Genomic DNA, 27,905 nt, shown 5'->3' with positions numbered 1-27,905 from the left:
ACTGCTACTGAGCACTCACGTTTACCGAGTACTCTCAGAGCAATCACTCCAGCAATGATTCACACACAATCATTACATATTACTATAATCACTAGTACTCTCAATGATTCACGTAAACGCAATCATTCAACGAGCAATCCCAAGGCTCAGTTTACAACTTACTCTCCAGAGTATATAACGCGGAGGAGGAAAGCCTTATTCAGGCACGCCAATCTCCGATCTCAACTCTACCGTAAGTTATTATCAACTGACGTATATAGGCAAGCCTTGTTCAGGCACATCTATATTTACCTTGTATTAACCACTTAGGTGTTTTCGCTTCAGCAGCTCGTCCAACAAAAGAAAAACTTTCGCTGAAACCGCGGCTTTATATACTGCCGGGCAACGACATTAGCGCCCTCTATTTACAATAATCCTAGGCCCTAGAACGCTTAACTTACATATAGCTTAACATTACAAGCGTCTACTTGACGGCGAGACTAACAGACAAAATAGAGCGGACAGCGATTCCGGATAGCATGGTAATACAACCGTATTTCATCACACTACCCACGCCTCCGAGCAACACGTGTCCTCACGTGCCATTACAGATAACTATAAGATACAAAATAGATTAAAGATAAAGGATTTATTGGTGGTTTCTGACAAAGAAAACGATCAATTTGTCGCGGGTAATCAGTAGGACCTATCCAGTGCCTCTGCCCCGAAGAATTCGCAGTACTCCACCAGCTCGACATCTCGGCCGTTGTCCGAGTATCTGGTGGTCTTCGTAACAGTTTTTCTGTTCACAGGCTGCTGTTGTAGCTCTGGTTCATAGGGATCAGTCTGTGTTGATGCATCCGCTCTTTCAAAATCGGTCTGTGTAGGGATGGAACTACGTAGCTTCTTCGAAACAAGTGGCATCGGAACCATATTGATCGGATCCTTAGGGTCCACCCTTCTCTTTGGTGCCATGACAGGAATCGGCCTCGTAGGTTTTCTGATTGCACGTCCTGCCAAGAGGCAGTCATCCTCGGAGGATGAATCATCATGCACAACGGATGAATCTGAAACTTCCCCGAGAAGATCACCAGGGTCTTGTCCCTTCCAGCTCTCTACATCGGTCTCTGGTGAGTGAGCTTTGCTAAGTGCGCCTGAAGTAGAAGGTTGAGCCTTCGGAGAGTTCTTAGAAGATAATGCAGTATTCAGACTCTTTCCAGCAGCTTTCGGAACATCGCCTGTCGCATCATGGCGCTTCTGGTGCCTGGTCATATTAGTAGGTCTAAAAGTTTTGTAACTGCACTTGGGACATGACAAGGTCTTTTTCTCCATAGTTTCAATTCCACATTTCAGAATATGTTCTTTCATATCGTCGATGTTTGCGGTCCTAAATGTACACATGGGGCATTTCTTTACCAGGGTTGTCTTGGTTTTCGCCATCTCGGATATCTGTAACAAGAAAGAGCCCTCAGTTACTTAACAGCATTAACATTTTAATAACGCGAAGTATAATCAGAATGCCACTTCGGTTTATGTCGCGTTCGCCTTGGGATTGCCCTGTCAGATTCACACTCATTCTCAACACATATGAGTTTCTTTTCTGATTCACTGACATTTTCTTGCTCTTCACTCTCAGGCAAACTAGATTCAAAACATGACTCATTAACTTGAACTTGCACATCCTTTCGGTCAAAAGCTTCTGCTTTACTCTCACCACGCAATATCTGAGGATGTTTCGCTCTCATTCTATCAGCATGGATTACTTTAGGTTTCCCCTTGTACCCACATGAGACTCTGTAAGTCACATCTGTCAATCTAGCAAGTACCCTGAATGGTCCTCGCCAACGACTTGCTACCTTGTGCGTGGTGCCAGCTGGAATATTCGGGAAAAAGACATACACAGAATCACCGGACTCAAATTTGGTCCAAGACAGCTTCTGGTCATGATAACGCTTCTGTCGGAGCATCGCACCTTTTGAGTGTTTCCTTACTAACTCATGTGCAGTTTCCATTTTCTCTTTCAATTGCCAAGCCCACTGATTCTGGGGAATCGCTCTGATGTTCCTAGGCATTTCATACTGTATGTCTAATGGAGTACTCGTTTCCCTTCCTAGCATCATGGCGTTCGGAGAGCTTCCTGTCGTCTCATGCTCTGTGGAGCGATAGGCCATCATCACATATGGCAGGTGTTCGTCCCATTCCGTTTGATGAGTATCCACAAACGCACTCAGCATGGTTACGAGGGTCTTGTTGAATCTTTCAACCATGCCATCGGATTTTGGATGGTAGGGAGTGGTATGCGTCTTGTTGATCTGTAGCAATATACACATCTCCCGGAACAACGCGCTCTCAAACTGAGATCCTTGATCTGAGTGAATGGCATAAGGAACACCAAACCTAGCAATCACTTCTTCAACGAGGATCCTGGCCACTGTCTGGGCTTCCATGTTCGGCATTGCAAAGCTTTCCGTCCACTTTGTGTAGTAGTCTGATACAACTAGTATATGCCGATTGCCCTGTTGTGTGAGAGGGAGTTCACACAGGATATCGATGGCAATTCTTTCCATGGGGAACCCTGACTCCACCATTTGCACAGGAGCTCGTTTAGTTTTACTTGGATTCTTTCTTTTACTGCACTGCGGACATCCTATTACGTATTGTTTTACGTCTGCCTGTAATCCTGGCCAATAGAAACTCTGTCGGATTTTTGCCAAAGTCTTCTTTATTCCCAGGTGTCCCGAACTCCGATTGTCATGACTGTGAGTCAGCACGGTTCGTCTTTCCGATGCAGGTACAATTGCCTGTAGATTTGCCTCTGAATGGGGATTTTTCCGATACAACATGTCCTCATGTATCACCAGGGATTCATATTGTGCCCATTGTGTTTTCACCACTATGCTCCGGTCACCAATTTCTTTGTACGGAGGTTTTTCTCCTCCCTTCACCCATTCAACCACTACTGCAATATCAGCATCATCTTCCTGCTTCTGCTGAATAGATGGCTTCATTTCAATTTTGTGATCTTTTGAATCCACCATTGCTACGGGATTGCAGGCCTCAACATTTGCAGTTGTCTCTGATTGGTTCTCCCACATGGGGTCAAACCCGCATTGTCGACATGGTATCCGACTCAATGCATCGGCATTGCGGTGTTGAGTTCCCGGCCTGTGTTTGATGTCCATGTTGTAGGAACTCAGAACCTGTAGCCATCTTGCCATTTGCCCTTCTGGTGTCTTCAAATTGAGCAGCCAGCGCAGAGAACTGTGATCCGTTCTCACTGTAAACTTCCTACCGTATAGGTAGTGTTTAAAATATTTCACGAAGTGTACGACTGCCAACAACTCTTTTCTTGTTACACAGTAACTTCGTTCCGCTTTGGTCAGCGTACGACCTGCATAAGCAACTGGTCTCTCATTTCCATCAATGTTCTGTGAAAGAACTGCACCGATAGATTTATCGCTTGCATCGGTGTCCAAGATGAAAGGCTGCTTAAAATCTGGATGAGCCAGTATGGGGGCATTAATCAAGTGATTCTTCAGGGTAGTGAATGCCTCCTGACAGGCTTCACTCCACTCAAATGCTCTGCCCTTCTCAGTCAGTCTGTGTAGACAGCTCGCAATCTGTGAGAAGTTTCTGACAAATCTTCTGTAATATCCGCAAAAACCCAAAAATGATCTCACTTCCTTGGTATTCTTTGGAATGGGCCACTGCTCTACAATTTTCACTTTTTCATCATCAGTGGCTATACATATGTACCTTTCTCAGATATCACGTGTCCAAGGTAGACTACCTCCTTTCCAAATAGTTGGTATTTCCGACTCTTTAATTTCTGACCTGCAACAGAGAGTCTCTCAAACACAGTTTGTAGATTTAGTAGCATATCATCAAAATCTTTTCCTACCACAATCACATCATCCAAATAGATGAGGCAGATCTGCCATTGAAGTCCGGCCAACACAGTCTCCATTAACCGTTCGAATGTAGCTGGGGCAGACGTCAATCCGAATGGCATCACCTGGAATTCATATAATCCAGTTCGAGTCGAGAAGGCAGTTTTAGGACGATCTTCGCTTTCCAGTTCAACTTGCCAGTATCCTGCATTGAGGTCGAGTGTAGAAAACCACGTACACCCTGACAAGTGATCCAGTGCCTTATCAATGCGTGGCAATGGATATGCATCATGAACGCTCACAGCATTGAGTTGCCTGTAATCAACGCAAAATCTGAGACTTCCGTCCTTCTTGCGTACCAGAACAATACCAGAAGACCATGGGCTGGTAGACTTCTGGATTACTCCGCGATCGAGCATATCCTTAACTTGTCTATCTACTTCAGAACTCAGATGTGCTGGTACTCTTCTGAGAGGTTGTTTGATGGGTCGAGCATCACCTGTTTCTATCTTGTGTTTTATGACTGTAGTCCGTCCAAGATCACTGTCGGATGCTGCAAACAAGTTACTATATTTCAATAGTAAAGCCTTGAACCTGTTGCTCTGTTCTGAAGTCAGATGCTCTTTTGATCTCTCTAATAGTTGATCCAAATCTTCTTGGAGTTTTCGTGTAGGTGCATCACTAGAGGATTGCACTGTCTCCATCACAGTCGATACAGGACTAGCATGAGCAACATTGGTTCCTGGGTAAATGGTTTGTGGATCCTCCTGCAGGTTCATGAGCCTCACAGGAACAGTAGTCTCGCTACTCACCAAGGATCGGGCTACCAGAGCTTTATCATTCTTCAGAAAGGAGTTGGTACCTTCTATAATAAGTGATTCATCCTTCATCTGTTTACCCACAGGAAAATTAACTTGTCCAGTAATGATCATTTCGCTCTTACCAGGAATGGTTATCTTCTCAGTAGCGACAACTCGAAAACATCCAAGTGTTCCCTCGTACTTTGTGTCAACAGGCATATCGTCTAGAACAAGCGATCCACGCTTCAGATCAATCAGACCATTTCTTGATCTCAAGAAGTCAAGGCCAAGGATTCCTTCAATGCTTATTTGTGCAACTACTGCCTCAAAGTAAACATCCCTGCAGCCTTCAGGTTTTATCATAAAACCTCCCTGACCAAGGACTTTGAGTTCACTTCCATTAGCTGCCAAGACATCCTTTTTAACTTCTCTCAGTTTTGGTCTCCGCTCTTGTGGAATTCTCTCATACACTTCTTGTGACAAGATTGTCACAGTAGCTCCAGTATCGACCAACAGCTTCACATTGGTATGCTGAACTTCTGCATTGATATACAGTCCAGCCTCCTGAGCTGCAGAGGATACTCCAATTCCGGCTGATTGTTTACTCCTGCGCCTTCTTGTTCCTGACTGGATTAGCAGCTCCATTTGATTTCTTATCACATTTCTTTTTGAGCTGAGGACAATTCCTACGAAAATGTCCTGTTTCATGACACTTAAAACAGCGTCGCTCAAAGTTCGAATCCTTCCCACCTTGTTTTTGCTGATCGGGCTTATACTGATTTTTCACTCCCGATTGTAACTGGCTGATATCTCCTTGCATCTTTTCTAACTTCTGTTGGATGCTACTCAACATGGATTCCATCCCAGACTTCTCAGTCTCTACTGGATGTTTGACATCAGTACCCTCAGTACTTGTATTCCTCAAATAGGCATGACCATCATTTCCATGTTTCTCTGCTTTCTTATAAGCCTCCAACTCAACCGCCAGATGAATCGCATCTGTAAGGTTCTCGGGTCTCGCTTGTTTAATGCGAATACGCATATCCGAATCAGCTAGTGACTCTAGAAACTGTTGCTTGGCCAAAGTTTCTCTCACTCCACCTTCAACAGTTGGATAGGTTAAATTAACTAACCTACGAATAGCTTGACCCAGCTCTGGAAGTGTTTCATTTGCCCTCTGCCTCCTTTCCAACAACTGTACTCGATAAAGTTCAGTTTGATTTGGTGGGGCAAATCTTTGCTCGAGAGCTCTCACTAATGAGAAATGGTGATCTTGCTTCCTGGTAGGTAAATCACCAAGTATACCCTGAGCTTGTCCTCTCAAACTCACAGCAAGACATAGTCCCATCTCATACTCTGACCAGCGATTAATTCGAGCACATGTCTCAAAATGAGACAAATAATCCCTCCATGGTGTCGTGCCATCATATGTAGAGGCTTTTACTGACACATGCTTTACATTGGGTTTCCTAACAATGATTGGTCCTCATAATCGCTATCATCCAAATCAGCGATCGACTTTGGATTTGTTCTCCTCCGCTGAGGGGAATAATAGCTCGATACATCTTCTTTCTCAAATAATCGAGCTGTACCTCTTTGATTTCTGTCTCGATAAGTGATATTGTCTGCTCTATCATCATCAAATTGCGAGGAATGGGTGTTCTCCGAGAATCTCACCTTAGGAGTGCTCTCCCCTTTACTTCGGACTCCAAAATTTCCTTCGTGTGATAATTTCTTCAGTCTTTGCTGACTAGCAGACTCTCGCAGGCTCTGATTCTGAACATCTAGTTGGCGTAACTGTTCCTGCTTTTTCTCTATCTCCCTCTCAATCTCATGAGATGAAATATCTTCAGGCGTGCTCATACTGCTATATAAATCAGCAATATCTGCCTTTACCTCAGAAGTTCTGCCATCTGCATACATAGATGTTATACCAGAATCTCTATAATGACTGCTCCACTTCGACATCTGTAGTTTTGGTGTAGAGTGAAATCCCTGTCCACTATCCTCACCAAAATCCATCTCAGAATTTCTCAACTGAGTGCGAGATGTCTCATCAGAAATCATATTGACAACAATATAACAGTTAAATATAGAATCAGATTTTATTTAAAACTGAGTAATCGAACAACACAAAAATATAGACAAGATCACCACCGCTGCCACCAAATTATGTGACGTTTACCGGGTCCGATCCAGTCACAATTAACTGATGATCTATAGTGTCTATATTATGTACTGTTCCTATCAAATTACTCATTGCAAATATATACAAATAATACACAGCTGACCTAGCTGTGATTCTATATATCCCTAAATATTATGATTAACAATATCAATCCTACTGATCACTCAGTGCCTCTGAGTGATCATGATAACTTAACTTCAAAATATACAAACAGCATATAACGATTAGCAACAAATACTGAGTGATCTATAAGCCTATGCGAGTAGCCTCCCCTACCTCGGGTGCTTCGATAATCCCTACTCGCACATATATAATCAGACTACGATATGTATTATTATCTATAAGAACCTTTCCCTAAGGCTTAACACTACAGAGCTACCGAGTACTCAAAATCACTGTGCACTCACAGTACTCACTGCTACTGAGCACTCACGTTTACCGAGTACTCTCAGAGCAATCACTCCAGCAATGATTCACACACAATCATTACATATTACTATAATCACTAGTACTCTCAATGATTCACGTAAACGCAATCATTCAACGAGCAATCCCAAGGCTCAGTTTACAACTTACTCTCCAGAGTATATAACGCGGAGGAGGAAAGCCTTATTCAGGCACGCCAATCTCCGTTCTCAACTCTACCGTAAGTTATTATCAACTGACGTATATAGGCAAGCCTTGTTCAGGCACATCTATATTTACCTTGTATTAACCACTTAGGTGTTTTCGCTTCAGCAGCTCGTCCAACAAAGAAAAACTTTCGCTGAAACCGCGGCTTTATATACTGCCGGGCAACGACATTAGCGCCCTCTATTTACAATAATCCTAGGCCCTAGAACGCTTAACTTACATATAGCTTAACATTACAAGCGTCTACTTGACGGCGAGACTAACAGACAAAATAGAGCGGACAGCGATTCCGGATAGCATGGTAATACAACCGTATTTCATCACACTACCACAGTTGAGTCCACACATATCCTTTCATGACCATCCAGGATTACATGGCCACAAAAGGGGCTGAATCTGCCCTTTCATTGCCAATCAGGGGTGTGCAGTCAACCATGGTAACAAATGCTGTAAAAGAGGGGAGATAATCATTACCCACCTTGTTCTAATGTGTTGGTCAATCAATAGACCAACTAACCAATGCTGACAAGATTTTTAAAAAGACAATGCAATAAGGAAATCAAATTATTCAAATAAACACCAAAAAGCTTCAAATATTTAACGTTTTAATTAATTTATTGATAGTTATCATATGATATCTGAATAGCAACTTCAAAGTATTTTAAGTAAAGGTTATCGAGTAATAAAGGATTTATTACACCCGAGCAAAGCGAGGGGGCTATAAGTCCCGAATGACGAGAAATCATGCAATAACTGACTCACTGCATGCTTCTTAACCTCGAACAAAGAGATAGGCTGATTAAAAAATATACACCTTTCATGGTCAAGTAATCCTGTTTGGCCATGAAAGGGGGTTATTGTGGAGTCAACTCTGGTAACAAGACTTTATTGGCCACACTTTTCCTTTATGAGAGGTTGGAAGTATGCAGTAAGGCAGACTTTTAACACATCAGGAACCTTTACGCAACAAATGACATTTTTGAATTATACAGCTGGAATTGATTTTAAATACAATTTACTTGCATTTAATGTTTCCGACAATTTCTGTTTTTCATTTCATATTTCTTTTTCCTCTAATCGTTGAGTAGAGTAGAGCTTGATAATAATCCATTTGTGTCATACTGTTACATTTTCGTATAATAAAAGTTTTTTATCTCTACACAAAAACCTGTGTTGCCCTTACGATGAATAATGACAAACTGATGTATTAACATTGAGCAAAGAACCCCTAGTTCTGAAAAGTATTCACAAGCATAATAGGTACATGTAAATCAAACAGAACGATGGGAGAGTGAGTGTATAGGGATGGAAAGGTGTGTATTTTTCAATCAACCTGTCATTTGGTTCGAGGTTAAGAAGCATGCAGTTTGTCAGTTAATGCATTACTTCTCGTCACTCGGGACTTATCAGTTACAGTGGCGTAGGAAGATGAAACGTCATGGGGGGGGGGGGGGGGGAAGGTCCTCAATATTTTTGTTGTAAACCCAACCCCCCCCCCCCCCCCCCCCGCCACACCTACAGGAGGAAATAATTCAACTCCCAACCATATAATACATCCTTAATGTACATTTTTCATATATCACTAAATTTAATCCTTGTACACATTTATAGACAGTGGGGTCGGTAAAAGGAAATTAACGAATACGCGAATTAGCCAAATTAGCGTGTGAGCGTCGAAGGCGCGAGATTTTGGTGTTTTACAAGGGTCTGAGGGTGACCCCCGGGATGAGTTTTATGTATTTTGATGATTTTGCGATCGCCCGAAAGCGCGAGATTTTGGTGTTAGGGGGGTCCGGGGGTCTCCCCCGGGAAAAAAATGCGATTTAGAATGGCTTAGATGAGTTTTACGATGCATTTGATGAATTTGCGAGCGCCCAAAGGCGCGAGAATTTGGTGTTAGGGGGGTCTGGGGGACTCCCTCGGGAAAAAATTACGATTTAGAATGGCTGAGATGAGTTTTACGATAAAGTTTAATAAATATAAGCGTTCTTAACATGGGAATTTTTCGATTTAAAGCTACTTGCATTTAGAAATGATAATTGTGTCGTCATAACATTATGCAACCCTACTCGATCTGAATATACCGACTTCACACCATCGGCACATTGTTGTGTAACATAAAAAAAAATTGATTGTCTCGCTAAGATATAAAGAAATTGATCTTTTAAGAGACATTTTTTTAAATAGTACATAGAATCCCTTGATGGACATTTTTAGTCTAGTTTGTGTGAATTGAATTTTTACTATTTAAGGATTGACATTATGTGAAATGCGCCGCGCAGCGGAAAATTTTCTAGAATGAAGTACGAAAAATGTGCAGGGGGACCCTTTTTTTCTTTCAAATGAGCATTTTTAGAAAATTTCAGTCGGCGAAAATGGGGGGCATAAAGACATGTTTGCCCCCCCCCTGCCTCCCCGCTTCCTACGCCCCTGAGTTATCACCTCCTCGCTTCACTCGGGTGTAATAAATCATAACCTTTACATATCAACACGAGTTGCTTCCCTTGAATTGCTTTATAACGGCATGTGACTGGTTTTTCCGTTGAAAAAGATGATGCATGTTGGACTTCGAAACTGTCAATGTATTTACATGTATAAAACCATAGGATGACCTTTAGAATCTACAGGGAAGGTGATATCCTGCCTCACAAGTTTAACTTGATATGGGATTATAATAACGATAGGGACAAAAGTGGGTTACTTGTATCAAGTGCGCAGTTACAAATCAACAATAAATGAGATTAACTTTATTGATCTATACGTGTAAATACAAAACAACTCAAGGATAGTAGGAATTTATTCTCGGGCAAACACAGCTGACCAACAACAGCGTATAAAAATCTCAAAATGTGGAGGTATTCACTTAATATATATTCAATATATATATATGTAACCACGATACCGTAATTACTTATACATGTATACCACAGAAACAATTGAAAAGGTCTATATCTAATATAATTTGTTATTTAAATAGCCATTGATAGCTTCAACAAGTCGTCAACATAGACAGTCCGAATTGGAAGTCTTCATATAAAGATTAGCTCTTAAAATAATCGTCGAACTATGAAATAATGCATGTAACCTTTTGACCTTTGCTAAACACGCGTTTTCCATCGTCTGTTAAATCTGACCTTTAATATACTATCGGTCAAAGGATATACCACGCACTCCTTAGCTGACCATTTAGTGTTTTATAGAAAAACAACAATGATGAAATATTTCCGACTTTCTGATTGGTTGAAATGTTATTCTAATTTGCCTGCATGGTCGTATCATCTGATTTACGAACACGTGGTAACGCACTCGCTCATCACACCACCGGTAGTAAACAACTCCACGTGGTCTGCTGATCATGAGCGCAAGGGGAATCGTTTGTCTGCGTACTTATTACTTAGTCAACACTACAAACACACAAAGGTAAGTCTACATATGTCTGTATTGTTCACAATACAAAGAAAAATATCACTAGATTGAGAATTAATTCAACAGTATTCGCATTGTAATTCGTCGTAAATTTTGTAACCGTAATTATTTTATTTTAGTTATGATGGATGTAATGTGTAATGATGTAATTTCATATTTAGGACTATACATAGAGGACTGAATGATATTACCCGTGTCAAATCCTTTTGTTATTTAACAATGAAATATGTCTCGATTAAAAAATGGTATCTTGAAAAGTTTTCTACTGCGGTCAACTAATTAAGCGAATGTTTTAATCTCTCATATTGTGGTAGTTGTATGTGTTCACCAAACACTTAAAGTGATACATAATTTAGAGCTGAAACGTTACACGGATAATTTTAGATAAAAAAAGGTTATATTATGATTACATGTGCATTCATGACAATACGTTTATTGCGTGTTATTTATATTTTATTTTTATCAAATTATCACCAACATCTCGTACGTAATTGTTGAAAATGGACAGAAATAAATAATTAAAACATTTTGTAGTCATAAGAGATCAAATCTAATGTTCGCCTTTCAAAAACGGATGTCGAATGATATAATTAAAATATCAGTCTTTCATATCAAACTGCTGGGTTGTTGATATGGGTGGCATGTTATGATTGCATACGATCTGCTATTAATTTAGAGATAACAATTGGATTATATTTAAAATAGTAACTATAAGACTTTTAAAATGTGATCATGAAGTTGATAACAGCCCAAAGCTTCAAGCATATGGAGAAACGTCCATTGCTTATATCATAAGGTCGTATATATAATAAATGGAGTTTTTAAATCGGTAAGAAATCTGTCAAGCCTGGGGATAAACAGCGGTACTCGAATTAGCATTATTCTGACGGGTGTGCGATCGATCATTGTGTGTCCATCCTCGATACTCGAGAAGTCCTATGTCATGATTAACCCACATAACGACAGTGATAGCAAACATCTTAAGAGCGTGGATGAAATAAGCCACAAGTTCGAATTCTATTAATGCCTGTGTTTGATTTTCTGTATATGATATTATTTTAAAAAAACAACTTGTGACAAGATTATCTGATGCAACGTTTTAGAGGATAGCGTCATATGGTGACGATGACGTCATTTTGATGCAAGGACTAAAAATAGAAAATAGTTGGGAAATCCTTCAATACTTGTTTTTTCAATACATGGCAAACGTTCAATGCTTTTTTTTTTTTTTTTTTTTTGATAAAACTCATCGATCGCGAATTTTCTTGTCTGTATCCGGAAGATAAAGATTACATATATTTTGGGCTAATCTCTCTGGCCTTGTAAATAAAACGGAATGTAATGTTGGTTAATAAACTTCAGGTATGTTGTAATTTATAGTAATTCATACGGGCTATATACAGCGGCCACGTCTATATAGTTCACTAACCAGGGTGTAGGAAACGGAGGGGGATGGGGGGCAAACATGTCTTTTCGAGTGAAATGTTCTAAAAATGCACATTTGAAAGAAAAAAGGTCCTCCTGCACATTTTTGTTCTTTAGTTTAGAAAATTTTCCGCTGCGTGGCGTTTCGTAAAATGTTAAAGCACGTAATGTTAAAACCTTTAATAATGAAAATTCAATATAGACGAACTAGACTAAAATGTCCATATCAAGGGATTACACTACATTTTTATATTTCAAAAAATGCTTCTTAAAATATTAACTTGTTTATATATCTTAGCAAGACAATCAATTCATTATTATTTTGAGTTACGAAACAAAGTGCCGATGGTGTGAATTCGGTATGTTCAGATCGAGCTGGGTTGCATAATGGTATGACGACACAGGTAACTTTAAATCGAAAAATTACCGTGTTAAGAACGCTTTAAAATCATAAAATACATTGTAAAACTCATCTCAGCCATTCAAAATCGTAATATTTTTTCTCGGGGAGATCATTTGATTCCGGTATTGTAGGGGTGGTCAAACCTTTCGGAATGTGTGTTGGTTAGTTATATCTTAACGTAGATTTCTGTTTGGTATGCTGCCGAAGATGCCAAGCACCCCACTCCACCCGGTCACATTACACTGACACACGAGCAAACCAAATTTAGGACACCTAACTTTTCTATTCTTCCAAACTGACTAACTTTTTCACTTTTGGTCTTTTATCGAGCACTCACTCGCCAATATGAGGAAAGCTTTGGATTCATTCTATTTTTCTATTAAGTCGTCCTCTATACTCCAGGGATACTATCACTGACGTTATATCCACGTCAGTGGTAATAACCCCTTGAATATCGAGGATGCTATGAATTAAACACAAATTGATATTACTTTGTATATTTGATGTTTATAAAAATATTTTGAAACATCGCTGATTGTCAGGAAAGGACAAGCTCTCTGCACTATGTGTCACATATGTATCAATACTAAGGCTTTCCTTTGCTATTTCTGGCTACACGTGTGTGTCTAGCGAATCGCTCCATTAGTTGTGTCTCTTTGCATGCAGTGTCTTGTGCCTCTGTTGGCGGTGCACTTATCTAAACAGGACATAAACATACACATGGCTGGACATCTTAATGAAGGCATGTCAAATTATTCGGAAATAAGGTAAGTCTTAGTGGGTTCATCGATCATTTAAAGGTCATTCCGAATACATTCGACGACGTGGTGGTGAAATAGGCCCTGCCACATAACAGTGAGTGTTGGTGAGGATGCTGCAGTGTAAGTCGATAGATTCACTGATTCTCCGTCGGCTGATCATAAACATGAAATCATCATCTCATGAGCAATTTCTATTGTTCTCCCGTAAATATATCAATTAATATTTTAACTTACTCCAGCATGGGCTAATATAAATCTCCATATCAAGTAGTTGCTATCGATCCTTGTTTGTGGATGTAAAAATGCAAATAAATGAATTGAATCGAATTTAATCGAGTCAGGTTTATACATTTCCATTTTCTGATAGAGCCAAGTTAATAGCGCTTCATTAGTTGGTAGCATCAAGTTGATAAATTGTCATTATTTATTATAATCATGTTAAAGTCATACAGGGCGCACATTCTTCCAGTATTCACACCTAATCTGTGGCGTTTTTTAAAGTTAACAATTTATTTTTCAATGGTGTATTGCAATTACTCGGGAAAAGACCATCTGGATCCCATCATTTAATGAGTACCAGTATGCATCAAGACGTTCATGGATTAATGCATTGCTTGTAGTACAATAGAAAGGTCCATTTGCCGTTAATTGTATTTATGTAATTTATTATAGTAAATCTGATATGTTTTCGCCATTTGTTCAATGATTTGTGCCTTAAATTAACTATATGTTAGATAAATATAACCTCGTGCTTGTGAAGAATATCACCTATGAGTACTGTACTAGTTATTTATACACATCGGCTCAAGATGAAATCCTAGGAAGACGTTTAATTATTATAGTAGTATGTTGTCATTTACGACGTCACGCATTGTGATCGATCCATAGATGTCTGTATCCTCCGTAACCAAATGTGGGCTACTAAGCACGAATGAATGTGACGTGTCAGCCATAGTTGTTTAATCTTATATAGTCCAATCAATCTAGGGATTTACCTCAAACTAATTGCAGCAGAATATGTCTTTGATTTTCTATAAAGATTAAAGTATACATTGATAAAGGAAAAATATTAAGGAATCAAAAGTTGGGAAAGTGGTCATTTTAATCCCCAAAACAACAGAAAAATTAAAAAAAAATGCTTAAAATGCACCACGTTTGAACTTCAATAACTTTCCTCTCTGCAACACAAGATAAAAGAAATCAATGGTGTTTCAAGATCATGTTATGTACAATACATGTTTCCAAAAATGTTTACTATCCTACAGAAAAATATGAAAGCTTTAAATTCATATAAATGCTGCTATTTTACCAACCACATTAGCCTTTGTTGGCTTTTTTCAGACAGAATATTGAGATAATCAGCATAGCTTTTAATACTGATTGTATAGAGATTTGTTAAATATGATTTGCTAATTAATTTCTTTACAACAAAAGAAAAAATATTTAGATAATTTCGAGTAGATCTCATTTTGACCGTTATAAAGTCAAAACTGCACGAGCTATAGATTTAGGAATGGTACATCTAAATAATCATATTAGCAGATAGTAATGTATGCATTGATATTTTGTCTATGTAGGCTATTCGTCATAAAAATGACATTTTGTAATGATTTATTCAGGTCCATAAAAAGCTCATTTGGTGGTAATTTGTATAAACTTCAAAAAATTACCAAGCGCATAAATTTTGAACCACAAAAATTGGAATATCTCTTTCGTACTATATTGGATTTTTATATATTTTGGCAAAACTTGCCATTATAGTGAGAATTTTTTTAAGTGGGTTCCAATTCCATGGTAGTCCTGTATTTCAATTGAGGATTTATTTTTTATTTTTCCCTCAATAGAAAGTACATGGTCGCTTGTCACGTAAGACAGGGAGTCGCTGAAAACAGACCCATTATATAGCAAAATACGTTGGGGGTCTCAAGTAAGGTCACATAAGACAGGGAGTCGCTACATACAGGGGGTCGCTCAGACAGTCTCGACTGTACTAGAAATATGTTTGTTAAAGTTCAAATTTATTTCTTTAAATCATTTATTGTATCATGGTTAAACACGGAAAAGTTTACTTTAATTGGACAAAGCATTATTTTTTGTTGTTCAGATTTATGGAAGCCATTTTTCAGCATTTATGCCAAATTGCATGTAATACAATATTTTTTCAGTACATTATGAACTACAATAAAACTTACTGAACCAAAAATAGATATTTCAATATGCACTTAATGCATACAAAATGAAATCTGCTATTTGGAATTATCAGCTTTTCAAGTTTTTAAAATTCTTGCCCCATAATTACTTAAAATATGATATAAAATAAAATTGACATGATCGGCCAACTTTGAGGATTTCTGTTTATCTCCATCGTGTGGATACATCGTCTTAAATGCAACGAGACTATACAGAAGGTTATGTTTGAAGAATCGAATCACAAACTAATTTTGTTTAGGTTGAAATATTAGTGTGTTATGCATCTGCGGAGGGCTTAAATGTTAAAAATGCCTATTCCAAAACATATTTCGCCATTTTGATTGCTTAAAGATTTGTCCTTCTATTAATTATTTTGCTCCGTTTCAGATTATATGTGCTTCAGATACCACTATTTAAAAGTTGTCATTTGTGCAAATGTTCCTCCTGATCTTGTGATGCGTGAAAAATGAATTTTCCCAAATTTGGATTTTCCAATACTTTTCAAATAGCAAAAAAAAAAAAAAAAAAAAAAAAAAAATATTTTCTGTTGCAATAATTTCTAAGTTAGGCTTATAATTTCATTTAATTGACTGGACCAATAGGCTTACTTACTTTAGTGACCAACTCTGTTGTAATGGTATATACTCGGTAAGCCACACTGGTATGCGTGTTGGGGAGGACCAGATTATTGACATCATGATAGCTAATACAGGTAATACTGAGAAGTTTAGGGCATTGTCGAACCAGTAGTCGGTTTATCGCTTATGGTCAGTTTGGAAAACAAACAGTTGCTACTGACCACCACGTGAAGGTAATTAATATACGTAATTTTGAATTATTCAATAAAACTACTTTTACATTGTGGTCAGTAGCAACTGTTTGTTTTCCAAACTGACCAAAAGCGACATATTTGTATTAGTATACAGGTTGGCTTGCACTAAGTTAACGTTTATTAGCATACGCAATGTTTACCCTATAACCCGAGGGCCCGATTCAATGAGAAGATTGATGGGGTGAAACGTTGGTTAGATATAGAGTACTTTACCAACATCACTACAAGGTGGGCTTTTAAATCTTAGAAAAAAAAAATTTTAAAGATACTAGATGATGTATAAAATTCTTCAAACTGAATACTGGGAATCAATTATAGGTGAAAATAATGATATTGATGAGGTAAATAATTTGATAAAAATAAATAAAAACACCAATATATCATAAACAAAACATCAGAATATGTCTAAACGATACGCCTTTGAAGACAAACACAATCAGGTCTTTGCTAAGGGTAAAAACCGGTTACACAGAAAAGCTAAAAACACAAACAAGGAAAGCGATTGGTCCAAATTTAAAGATAAACGTAAATTAGCCAAAACATAGTATTTAAAAACACTTGAGAATTCTTTAATGGATAAATTATTACCTCCAGGTAAGTGGTGGCGAATAGCTAAATCTTTATACAGTGGTATACTGTTAAAGTCTAATTCCAAAAAATACTTTTAACCCCCTGCTAGTCAATGGTAACACACTCTTACATCCAGTAGACAAACCTGAAGCTCTTAACGATTATTGTTTTTACTTCCACTCCACTGACACCACCAATGATAGTTTAGAGACAGATTTACTTACCTTGAATCATCTTTATTTCAATGATATTAATATTACTGATGGACGAGATTAATTAACATATGATAGTAAAAAAAAGCCTTATGCCCTCACTCGTTAAACATCTAAAAAAATATTTCATAAATCACTTACTCTAAGTAAAATACCAACTTTATACAGAGAAGAAATGGCAAATACTCCAAACTATCGCCCAACTTCAATTACATATTGTTGTATACAATTTTTTAAATCTTCTTTTAAGTATGTCTTTAATCATATTAGTAAACATCATATAATAAGTCAACACCAGTCAGAATTTCAGATGGAGACGCAACTGTTAACCACTTATTTCCACTATAACATTATTACATAAAGGGTTACTATATCAACTTAAACATAACATGTAGTTAAAGGAAGTTACATAACTGGTTTGAGGGCCACTTCTCTGATTGTTTGAGATCTACTTCTCTGATTGGAAACAAAAAGTTGGTATATATAAAACTAAATTGAATAATGTTGGTCCTGCTCATCTAAATGTTACTCCTATATTTTTAGTTGTAATTCTAGAAAGTTGAATGTTATACTTTGTTAATTAAGGAACATAATAATGATAATTTTACTGATCACCTAATTCTGATCCATCATTTTCAAATAACCTAAAGATATAAATAAATGTATCTTATCGAAAATCACATAGTATATATCTGCAACTAAATGGATTAAATCTTCAATGTCTCTATATTGAATTACATGTACATTTGTTTATATCAAAATACTTGTGCATTTTACATCATGTTATCGAAAATAATTCATATATAGAAAACTATTTGTACATATATAGACTTATATACAAATTTTATGCATCTGTATTTACAATTCTAATTAAAATATGATGCATAAGTCTAAGTCACTAGCCTACTGGAATGACAGGTGTGTAAGCAGGTAAATAAAACTAAAACAATATATTTAAGTAATATATGTATTTACACCACTTCGGAGACGATTCATATAGGCTTAGTTTGTTATTTGATCCATTTATATGTGTCTTCATGTATAATAGAACTTGTTAAAATTAAAAAGTGGGCTTGGACAACGGAAAACACACGCATACATACATTGCATTAACCATTACCATCTTGTGCTTATTTGACATATATGGATAACAATATTTACTAAATACACACCATGTACACTCACATGCTTCATAAATAGTATATCACCTTCATCCATTATTGAGCTATACTTATCACAACCATTAAGAGGACACATGCTGGTCAGAAAAGAGAAGATAACATTATCGTCTAACAGGCCTCCCTAAAACACAGCCTTGCTATTTCTAACAAGCTTATTCAAACAGTAACATTCCGTTACCATAGCAGCATCGTAATTCCATGCCTTACTCGCGTACACAGCATTATCTAAGCATGTTTATTATGTTGATAGAACGTAATAGCACAATTGTCCTATAGAAGGTAACACTACACGAGCATTGTCTCCAGCTGTTTGTTATCCCTGGTCCTCTGTGTGGATCTCTCAACGTTATGGTCATTATTGCTTCTGAAGACAATACCACAGGTGAAGGCATAACATTTAGGTTCTTCTTTGACATGACTGCAGTGTGCATAATAATGTTTCATTCCTTTCTATTCCAGATTGTCAATTGATGGCAAAAACATCATCAATACAATGATAAACTCCATTATCAATACCGCACAACTTCATTATTAACACCGCATTAGTGCAATACTTAACTCCATCCTTAATGCTGTACTTGTACAATGTGAAACTACATTCTGAATACCGCACAAGCACAATGCTAACGCCATGGTCAATACCGCACAAGTACAATGCTAAACGTCATCCTACTGTACTAGTACAATGCTAAACTTCATCAATACCGCACTAGTACAGTGCTCAACTCCATCACCAATACCGCACTAGCACAATATTAACGCTATGGTCAATACCGCACTAGGACAATGTTAAACGTCATTAATACCGCACTAGTGCAATGCTAAACATTATAAATACCGCTCAAGTACAATGCTAAACTCATCAATACTGCACTAGTACGGTGCTAAACTCCATCATCAATACCATACTAGCACAATGCTAACCAATGGTCAAAGCCGCACTAGTACAATGCTAAACGTCACCAATACCGCACTAGCACAATTCTAATCTCCATGACCAATACCGCACTAGCACAATGCTTAACCCCATCATCAATACCGCACTAGCACAATGCCAAACTCCACCCTAAATACCGCACTAACACAATGCCAAACTCCATCATCAATACCGTACTAGCACAATGTTAAACTCCACTTTCGATACCGCACTACCACAATGCTAGACTCCATCATCAATACCGAACTAGCACAATGCCAAACTCCACTTTCGATACCGCACTACCACAATGCTAGACTCCATCATCAATACCGAACTAGCACAATGCTAAACTCCACTTTCGATACCGCACTACCACAATGCCAAACTCCACTTTCGATACCGCACTAGCACAATGCTAAACTCCACTTTCGATACCGCACTAGCACAATGCTAAACTCCACTTTCGATACCGCACTGATCTCATGTTCATTGGTTGTTTGGTTTGGTGTATTATATTAACGTGCTATCAACAATCTTGGTCATTTTAAGGACGGCCTCCCGTGTAATGATGTCTGTGAAGTGCAAGGTGCATGTTTTTGGAGACTGCGGTATATTCATATTATGTCTTCTTGAACTCTTACCCTTTTTAAGTGCTATTACTGAAACATGCCGCCGAAAACACCAAGCAACACACCCTAACCGGTCACATTATACTGACAACAGGCGACCTAGTCCTCACACACTCTTAAACCTGAGCGCCAAGCAGGAACAGAAACTACAGCTGGAACAGAAACTATCATTTTTATAGACTACGGTGCTTCTCGGCCAGGAGACAAAACCCATAACCTTCCCCACAGGGGTGAGCGCTCAACTTAAGGTTAATATCGAGGCGTTGTCAAGGGAGACGTTAGGTATATAATAGTCAATTAGGAAGAAGAGAAAAAATAGCATTTTAAGTTTAAGTCATATTTTACGATCATGCAATTGGGATAGCAGGCACAGTTGTAACGCCGAGCAAACTTATGTAAACGTCTCCAGTTACTACAGATGGAATGGCCTCTTATGGACCTTGCTGTTAATTACATTAGTAACCACACAATAAGACATATAAACTTTCGGTTAATTGGCATACATCACATTTCGAACACAACTATTTTTATCAAAACCATGTCACATATGTTTCACTGACACGAGATACACAGAAATTCAAGTATTGCCCACGTTTTTTACGTGGTCAGTGAAAACCTAATAAATATTTACTGTAGCTGTAGGCAGAGGAGACAGCACCTGATGAATGTGCGAGAGAGTTTCCCGAGAAAGATACAATTGTAATTATGTTCGGCTGACTGGCTGCACAATGTCCTTCATCGATTATAAGCCTCAGAGATTGTTTTATGAGACAGTGACTAAATGATGAAATTTACATTTGTATCCATAGCAATTTGCTGTAACCGATTGCCAAATAGAAATGGCACCAAGGAACCTGGAACCGGAATCTGTAACCACGTGCAATGAAGATCAACTAGGCCTTGACAACGTGGTTAAAGCGGATGCGATAAACGATGACAAGCCTCCGATGAAAATCGTTTGGAGGAATGTTGTGATATTTGCAATACTCCATCTGGCTGCTTTATACGCTGTGACACTGATCCCCAGATCGCAGCCACTAACATGGGTGTGGTGTAAGTATTATTTGTGGAGTTTTAATCATACTGCGGGATAGATCTGTATTATAACCACTTGTTAATATAAAATGATGAAAAATCACTAAATGTATTTCACCATATATGTTTTAATATACGTTTCTCTTGCTTGCATAGGCTATAGGCGTTTCTTTCTTTCATTATAAATCTATCTATTTTCGATGGTGAGCGGAATACCTTTTGATAGCTCTTTGATATATATTGATGGACAATTGATATTTTGGCTTTAGTTCATCAATAAAAATGTTCGATGTCACATTAGGTAAAACGCATGCACACCCACTTAAGCACTGTTATTCATAGGCCATGAGTTTAATTAAAAGGGTTGTCTGTCTGACGTCAGGGATTTTCATAGAGGATTCCTATAAATTACGGTAAATTCAAATTGAAATGCACAGGAGAATGAACCACTGTTCTATCCCGTCTGTGTCTGAGTGACGTCATCTTTATCGTCTGGCGTAAAATGGTTTCCTATCGATTCATATTCGATCGCATGCTAGGGGCTTACGCTTTCTACAAGACTCTAACAAGCTCGTGAACATTACCAACGTTTAACTCTCACGTGCTCACGTGAACAGTGTATACATCATGTCGTTACATTTTAGCTTTCTTAAATCCCGACCTCTAGGGATCCATTGTAATCTTATAGGCTGCGCAGACAGTCTGCTGGAGAAAACGTATTCTTGTCCAAAAGCTTTCCAAAAACCTCCAGGGATGCATTTTAACATACTTGCTGACGGTTCCAGATATTAACGTATTCACCTCCCATAAATCGTTTTAGAATGGTACGGAACAATTAAAATGTATTTTATTGCGAAACTAGGTTGACATCATTCCTCGCAAAATGGATCACTGTACAAAATCGATAACAACTTCGATGTAAGATGCGCATAATCTATATCTATCAAAAGAATCCTTTGAATTGCATATGAATTTTCGTTCTTGAAAAAATATCAATATTGTTGAAAACTCAAACAGATACAGTAAATGAATTACTAGATGCTTGAAATGAAATGGTACTTATGGTTGTATGTTGCCTTGCTCGACATTTCAGAGGTATGATGCTAAATACCTAGGGGTTCAGTAAAAGCTATTAGTAAGCAAGCTTAGAACATTAGTATTGAAAACGAAGAATTACGCTGCTCTTAAAATAAATTGGATCACAAAATTCATATACAACGGTATTGTCGCGTGGTCTATTATATATGTCATAGAAAAGTAATGTATAAAATACTAGTTTGTGAAAGCATATATGGAACTGGATTCAAATAGCATATGAATGTATGTATGTTAATATTTAGATGAAGGGTAAACTTCCCTTATTTATGTTTTGAACAATGTGACAAAACCCAACTGATATATAAGACAACAGTTTAATCCATAAGTTGTTGAAATGAGTATCATAATTTCAAAACCTTTATAATATACCCTATTGTCAATGTAGGTTAATGACGACATCAAGAATTACCACGGAGAGGATATGTATATTAATGACGGTATGACAAAATGTTTTTATTCCAGCTGTTATGTACTTCATGTTAGCCGGCATGGGAGTAACAGCCGGAGCCCACCGACTCTGGTCACATCGCTCTTACAAGGCCAGAACCCCACTCCGAGTCCTGTTGGCGGTCTGCCAGTCGGCAGCCTTACAGGTAAACAACTTTATCGTTAACCAATAAAGTAATTCAAACCAACATATGAAGTAAGCACCAGTAAAAGTGAACTATATGTCGGCACCAATAGTTTAGGATGCGTTGTTTGGTTTATTTGGCATCATGTTTCAGTATGACAGCACTATAAAGAGGACAAGAGTTCTTAATAGGACGTTGTATGTGATTTATAAGACCGTAGTTAAACAACACTTATGTCGGATAACAAAAAATTATTCTAGATATACACAAAACGTGAAGTATAGAAATAGATGAAATAGCAATTGACCAAGTTAGACTATTACCATGAGAGAAAAAACAACAACCGACGACCAGCACCTCGCAACCGCTTTAACATCGAACTCAGAACAGTAAGAGAGTGATAACTAGAGTGTCAGACACTATATTATCTTTATGAACCCGACCACTTACGTAAAAACCCGACCACTTACGTAAAAAAAACACTGTTATCCATCAAACCAGATAATAACCTTGTAATATCAAAGTCCATGTACAGTGTATGAGTAAAGTATACAAGTTGTTGCTGCATTGAATGAACTCTTATGAACTGTGCATTGGAACGTGATCGCCACCACGACAATCTAAAAGTATGATATTGTCTAGCCTTGTCTATACACCACAAACATTGGTTGCACCACCTTGCTGTTGCTGTGTTCATTTATTGTCTCTGTGACCTTGCCTTGTACTGTGGTTCTCCACTTCGGCACTGTTCACAACCTCCACCAGCGCAATGTAATGGTGCATTTATCGATCCACTCGAATTTCGTTTTATATTTATCTGTAATATTAGATGGAGTCTGTGCTGGCGTGGTAATACATATGTTACATAACGTTTTATAGTACGGCTAATGAAACAGTATCGTCCGATCAGATACACATTTCATATGAAACATAAGCATATCGTCCTACCGGAATACAAATCACACCTAACCATTACCTGAATTGTCCTCAATCTGTTATTGCATTGTCATAAACATAACCGGTGTCATCTTCCACTGTACATCAACACGAAAAGTCCGTTGTCTCCCCGGCATATTAAATACAATATATTCATTTTACAGTGCTGAGATTTTACTTGTCATGGACGTCGTCATGATTACGTACAACAGAAAATGGTCGAGATAGCTTTGTGACATGGACAGCATTGCTTCCTGAAATGTTCCCTGTCCCGTAGTTCTTTGTGACATGGAGGCCATTGTTTCCGGAAATATCCACTAATCCCACTGGTTTTGTTTTCAAACATTACCAGCCCACTGCTCTTTTATTTGTTGTTGTGATGTCCCACAGACGTCCATACATCCACACATTGTTTCAATACCAGAAAGATTCCAGTATTTACAGATCAGATGTTGATATATATAGTATATACTAATTTTGACATTTGTTTATTTAGAACGACATTTTCGACTGGGTGAGAGACCACAGAGTACACCATAAATATTCTGAGACTGATGCTGATCCTCACAATGCTACACGTGGCTTCTTCTTCTCTCACATCGGCTGGCTCTTAGTGAAGAAACATCCCAAAGTCATCGCAAAGGGCAAACTAATAAGCCTGCAGGATCTGTATGATGATCCCGTTGTGATGATCCAGAAAAGGTACTTACCAACTGAGACTTTAATGTCATATGTTACTGGCTGATCGGTCGTTCTTATAGTGGCACAGAATTCACAAGGCCATTATGGTTATGGTTGGATAAAAAGTATGGTTGTTTCTATCTTTATTCAATTGTACTGATGAATTCTAGAGCTGGTCCTCTTTCTTTGTTTTCATAATAACAGATTAATTATACTTTCATACTGTACAAAATAAATACCTTCTAAGTCGCTTAACGCAGTACATGTTTTTTTTTACGTATAATGTAAAATAGGATTTCATGTCAATAAAAGATGGTATTCCAACCAACTCCATGACATTTTTACATATAATGTATGTTCCTAAATATAAAAATAGATTTTTTGCATGGATGACCAAGTGGCTTCTTTGACATCGGATACCCAGACATACAATGTATGTGTCCTTGGAAAATAAGCGTTTGTTCACCAGGAACCTGTACGCAGAATCAAATCACCGTAATATATTTTTGGGTCCTTATTTTATCAGTCATAATTTCATTGAAGACCGAAACAGCTGCATGGTGCATTATGTGTTTGTATTCATTATTCATAAGTTTCATTGATTTTGCGTTTGCCTTTTGAGTCTTATATAATTTTACAATATCACGAATGGTCGAATCGACCACAGCAATAAATCAAAATAACGAAATGCATGTCAAACTGTTTCTATGTGACTAGATTAGAAGTACTCCATAGATATAAAGCAGTGCTAAAGTTTTAGTGTATTAGTGTTAGTATTGGTACCGTCTTACTGTTGAACGACAACATCCAACGCCCTCTAGTGGTTCTGAATAGGTTGACGCACTGTATGGTTGTGAGGATTGCATTGATCCTGTTTTCTTTATGTTTCAGGTTCTACAAGCTGTCGGTTTTGTTAATGTGCTTTATAGTTCCGACGATTGTGCCGTGGTATTTCTGGGGAGAGACTCTCTGGAACTCTTTCTACCTTGCGTCCATTTTGCGGTACACAGTAGTATTAAATAGCACGTGGTTAGTCAATAGCGCTGCCCACATGTGGGGCTCTAAACCTTACGACAGAACAATCAACCCCTCGAACAACCTCGCGGTGGTATTTTGTGCGTTTGGTGAAGGTTTCCATAACTACCATCACGTGTTCCCACACGACTATGCCACCAGTGAATTCGGTCTACGTTACAACTTCACTACAATGTTTATAGACTTCTTTGCACTTTTAGGTTTAGTATCCGACCGAAAAGTTATCTCCCCTAAAACTATTCAGATGAGGAAAGGGAGGACAGGTGATAGATCAGTAAAGTCGTCTTAAGTGTTTCATGTTCTGCTGTGTATCCTTTGAACGAGGAAACTTCAAATTAGAAGACTATAGATATCTTTTATTATGTCATGTTACCAGAAGCGTCAGGATGACTTATAGGCATCCTGTTTCGTCAATCGTCGACCGTCAGTAAAAATTTACATTTTTAACTTCTTCTCAAGTTCTACTGGTATGATTTAGCTGAAACTTGCCTGAAATGATCCTGACATGGTCTCGACATGAGAAGTGTTGTTGTTTTTCGGGTAAATCCGAAGTTCAAAGATGGCGGCAACCGCCATCTTGAAAGAATATATTAAGTTCTTCAGGTTCAGTGCTGAAAATGTGTTTGAATGTATAGGAAGGGCTGTCTAGGAAGACATCTAAAACATAAATGATGTTAAAATCACCATCTTGGAACATGTTTTAATCTTTTCCTATTAAAATGGTGCCGTTGACCGTTAATGCCCTTGGGCTTCTTGTATAAGTGAATAGCTTATAAAGTGAAGTGACTAATGTTGGATTCATACGTAATGTTTCCATTTATGATATTTTTGTATATTTTATGGATGTCAATGTTGTTCATTACGTTAAATACTAAACTTTTTCAGCAATGGTTAACCGGTTGCATATCTGGTCACAAAAAGTGTTGATAGTTCGGAGATTTTAATACGTATTGATTTTTTTTTAATTTTTTTTTTTATTTTTTTTGTATATATGTTGTTTGGGTTTTTTTCAAATATGATATTTTGCTTATGATTAATTATTTAAATTGATGCATATTTCGTTGATCTTTATTTTTGATCAGGACGAACTGCGTATATGTGTGGAGTGTATACACTTGACGTTTTGTGTGGCTGCTTAAGAATGTACAATAAATCGAGTCTAAAGTAGGTGTACTTCGAACGAATGTAACACAAGATAGAGGAGTGATAATATGCAAGTAGATATTACGCTTGTTTCTTATTTTTGATAGTAATCTATAAAGCAGAGATATCGTGTAAAATGGCTCTACATCAATGCCATCCTCGGTAAGGAATCATTTATGTTTTCCATGTAGAAACGATATCCAGTATTTCATGAGTCCCATTGGTCTGATTTGGAGACAGTGAAATCTAAAGCAAGCATATTAAAATGTGATTTTGAATGGCATGTTCGCTTAGTAATACGATATTTACAATAAAACGTTCATATGATTATGCTGACTACCACTAGACAATTATTTATCGACTGTGAGGAATGATAAGTTGTAACGATATCTGGTTATTAACATTTTTCATATATACCCTCCATCTTTAAGTTATCCAGAGTTATGTGCTCTTGTAAGTTTGTATTCAAATAAAACGTGAGGAGTCATTCCCCCGTTACGTCTATATTTCTACATACTTGACAAAAGACGAACAACTGGTGATGTTTTTAAGTACAGCAAACTTGTAACTGCATTGTATTACTAAAATACTATCAAATAACATTATGTTTTATTACCTGTTTTTTTTTTAATTTCTGTTTAAAGTTGATACCTACTGATATTAACTATGTAAATAGTACTTAATTTTAACTTGGTAATGTTTAAATTAGGAGACAGCTGTCAAGGTTAAATAAGTTAGAATGCTAAGGAAATTAATTGAAAGAGCAAGTACAAGATTATTGTTTTGTAGTTTATTTCCTTTTTCCCCTCTCTCTCCCTCTAAATAGAAAACATAACAATGACATGATATTACCTTCACTATTTTTCTACATGCATGTCTTACACAGTTGTCTGTCCACTATAAAGACATCTGTCCTATTATATAATGTAATTTCGTTTTCTATTTTGTTTCAGACCATTTACAAAATAAAGCTGCAGGGCCATGTTGTAGACAATGTCTAAATATGTTACCCTGGTTGAATAAAAATATCATTATAAACTGTCTATGATTTCTTCAATCATTACACCTTTCTTATCGTTACCTTTCAATATTTATAAAGACAACCCTATATAGAAGGTCATTACAAAAAGATGATTTACCGAAACAGCGAGTTTACATCGCTAAGTTTTCCATAAAAACTGTCGACAGTGTTAAATATGAAACGTGTAGTGCAATGAATGCTGAAAGCTGTTATACGACCAAGTTATTGTTGATGAAAATTATGTTGTGAAAATGTAATAAAATTATGAATTGGTGGGTCTCATGGATATGTGTTTGTCTTCTTTTTAATTTTTTTCACTGGTGCAGGGAAAAAACGTTACAAAAGC

The 27,905-nt window shown here is 37.5% G+C and overlaps 2 protein-coding genes across 3 annotated transcripts; one reads left to right on the top strand and one right to left on the bottom strand.

The window, feature by feature from the left end:
* Positions 1-372: 372 nt before the first annotated feature.
* On the bottom strand, positions 373-7,791 carry LOC138324503 (uncharacterized). Its single transcript, XM_069269563.1, has 2 exons — positions 7,563-7,791; positions 373-1,428 (listed from the first exon to the last, which is right to left on the bottom strand). The coding sequence occupies exon 2, from the start codon at positions 1,417-1,419 to the stop codon at positions 676-678; it is 744 nt and encodes a 247-aa protein (XP_069125664.1). The 5' UTR covers positions 1,420-1,428; positions 7,563-7,791; the 3' UTR covers positions 373-675.
* A 2,894-nt stretch (positions 7,792-10,685) lies between these two features.
* LOC138322866 (stearoyl-CoA desaturase 5-like) lies at positions 10,686-27,843 on the top strand. Of its 2 annotated transcripts, none has more exons than XM_069267012.1 (5): positions 10,686-10,910; positions 20,848-21,091; positions 22,634-22,764; positions 24,176-24,381; positions 25,252-27,843. In XM_069267012.1, exons 1-5 carry the CDS (start codon positions 10,701-10,703, stop codon positions 25,682-25,684), a joined length of 1,224 nt encoding a protein of 407 aa, XP_069123113.1. In that variant the 5' UTR covers positions 10,686-10,700; the 3' UTR covers positions 25,685-27,843. The 2 variants fall into 2 exon arrangements, with proteins under 2 accessions (XP_069123113.1, XP_069123114.1); XM_069267013.1 differs by lacking the exon at positions 10,686-10,910 and adding an exon at positions 13,274-13,511.
* The last annotated feature ends 62 nt before the right edge of the window (positions 27,844-27,905 follow it).

The sequence above is a fragment of the Argopecten irradians genome, chromosome 5 (genome assembly GCF_041381155.1).
Source record: "Argopecten irradians isolate NY chromosome 5, Ai_NY, whole genome shotgun sequence".
Taxonomy (NCBI): Eukaryota; Metazoa; Mollusca; class Bivalvia; order Pectinida; family Pectinidae; genus Argopecten; species Argopecten irradians.
Note: the sequence above shows the minus strand (reverse complement) of the source record. Positions and strands in the feature narration are given on the sequence as shown.

Coding starts and splice junctions, on each gene's coding strand:
- LOC138324503 (XM_069269563.1), bottom strand. CDS start 1,419: ATGGCGAAAACCAAGACAACCCTGGTAAAGAAATGCCCCATGTGTACA.
- LOC138322866 (XM_069267012.1), top strand. CDS start 10,701: ATGATGAAATATTTCCGACTTTCTGATTGGTTGAAATGTTATTCTAAT. Junction 10,911..20,847: donor AACACTACAAACACACAAAG/GTAAGTCTACAT, acceptor TTGTATCCATAG/CAATTTGCTGTAACCGATTG. Junction 22,765..24,175: donor GCCAGTCGGCAGCCTTACAG/GTAAACAACTTT, acceptor TTGTTTATTTAG/AACGACATTTTCGACTGGGT.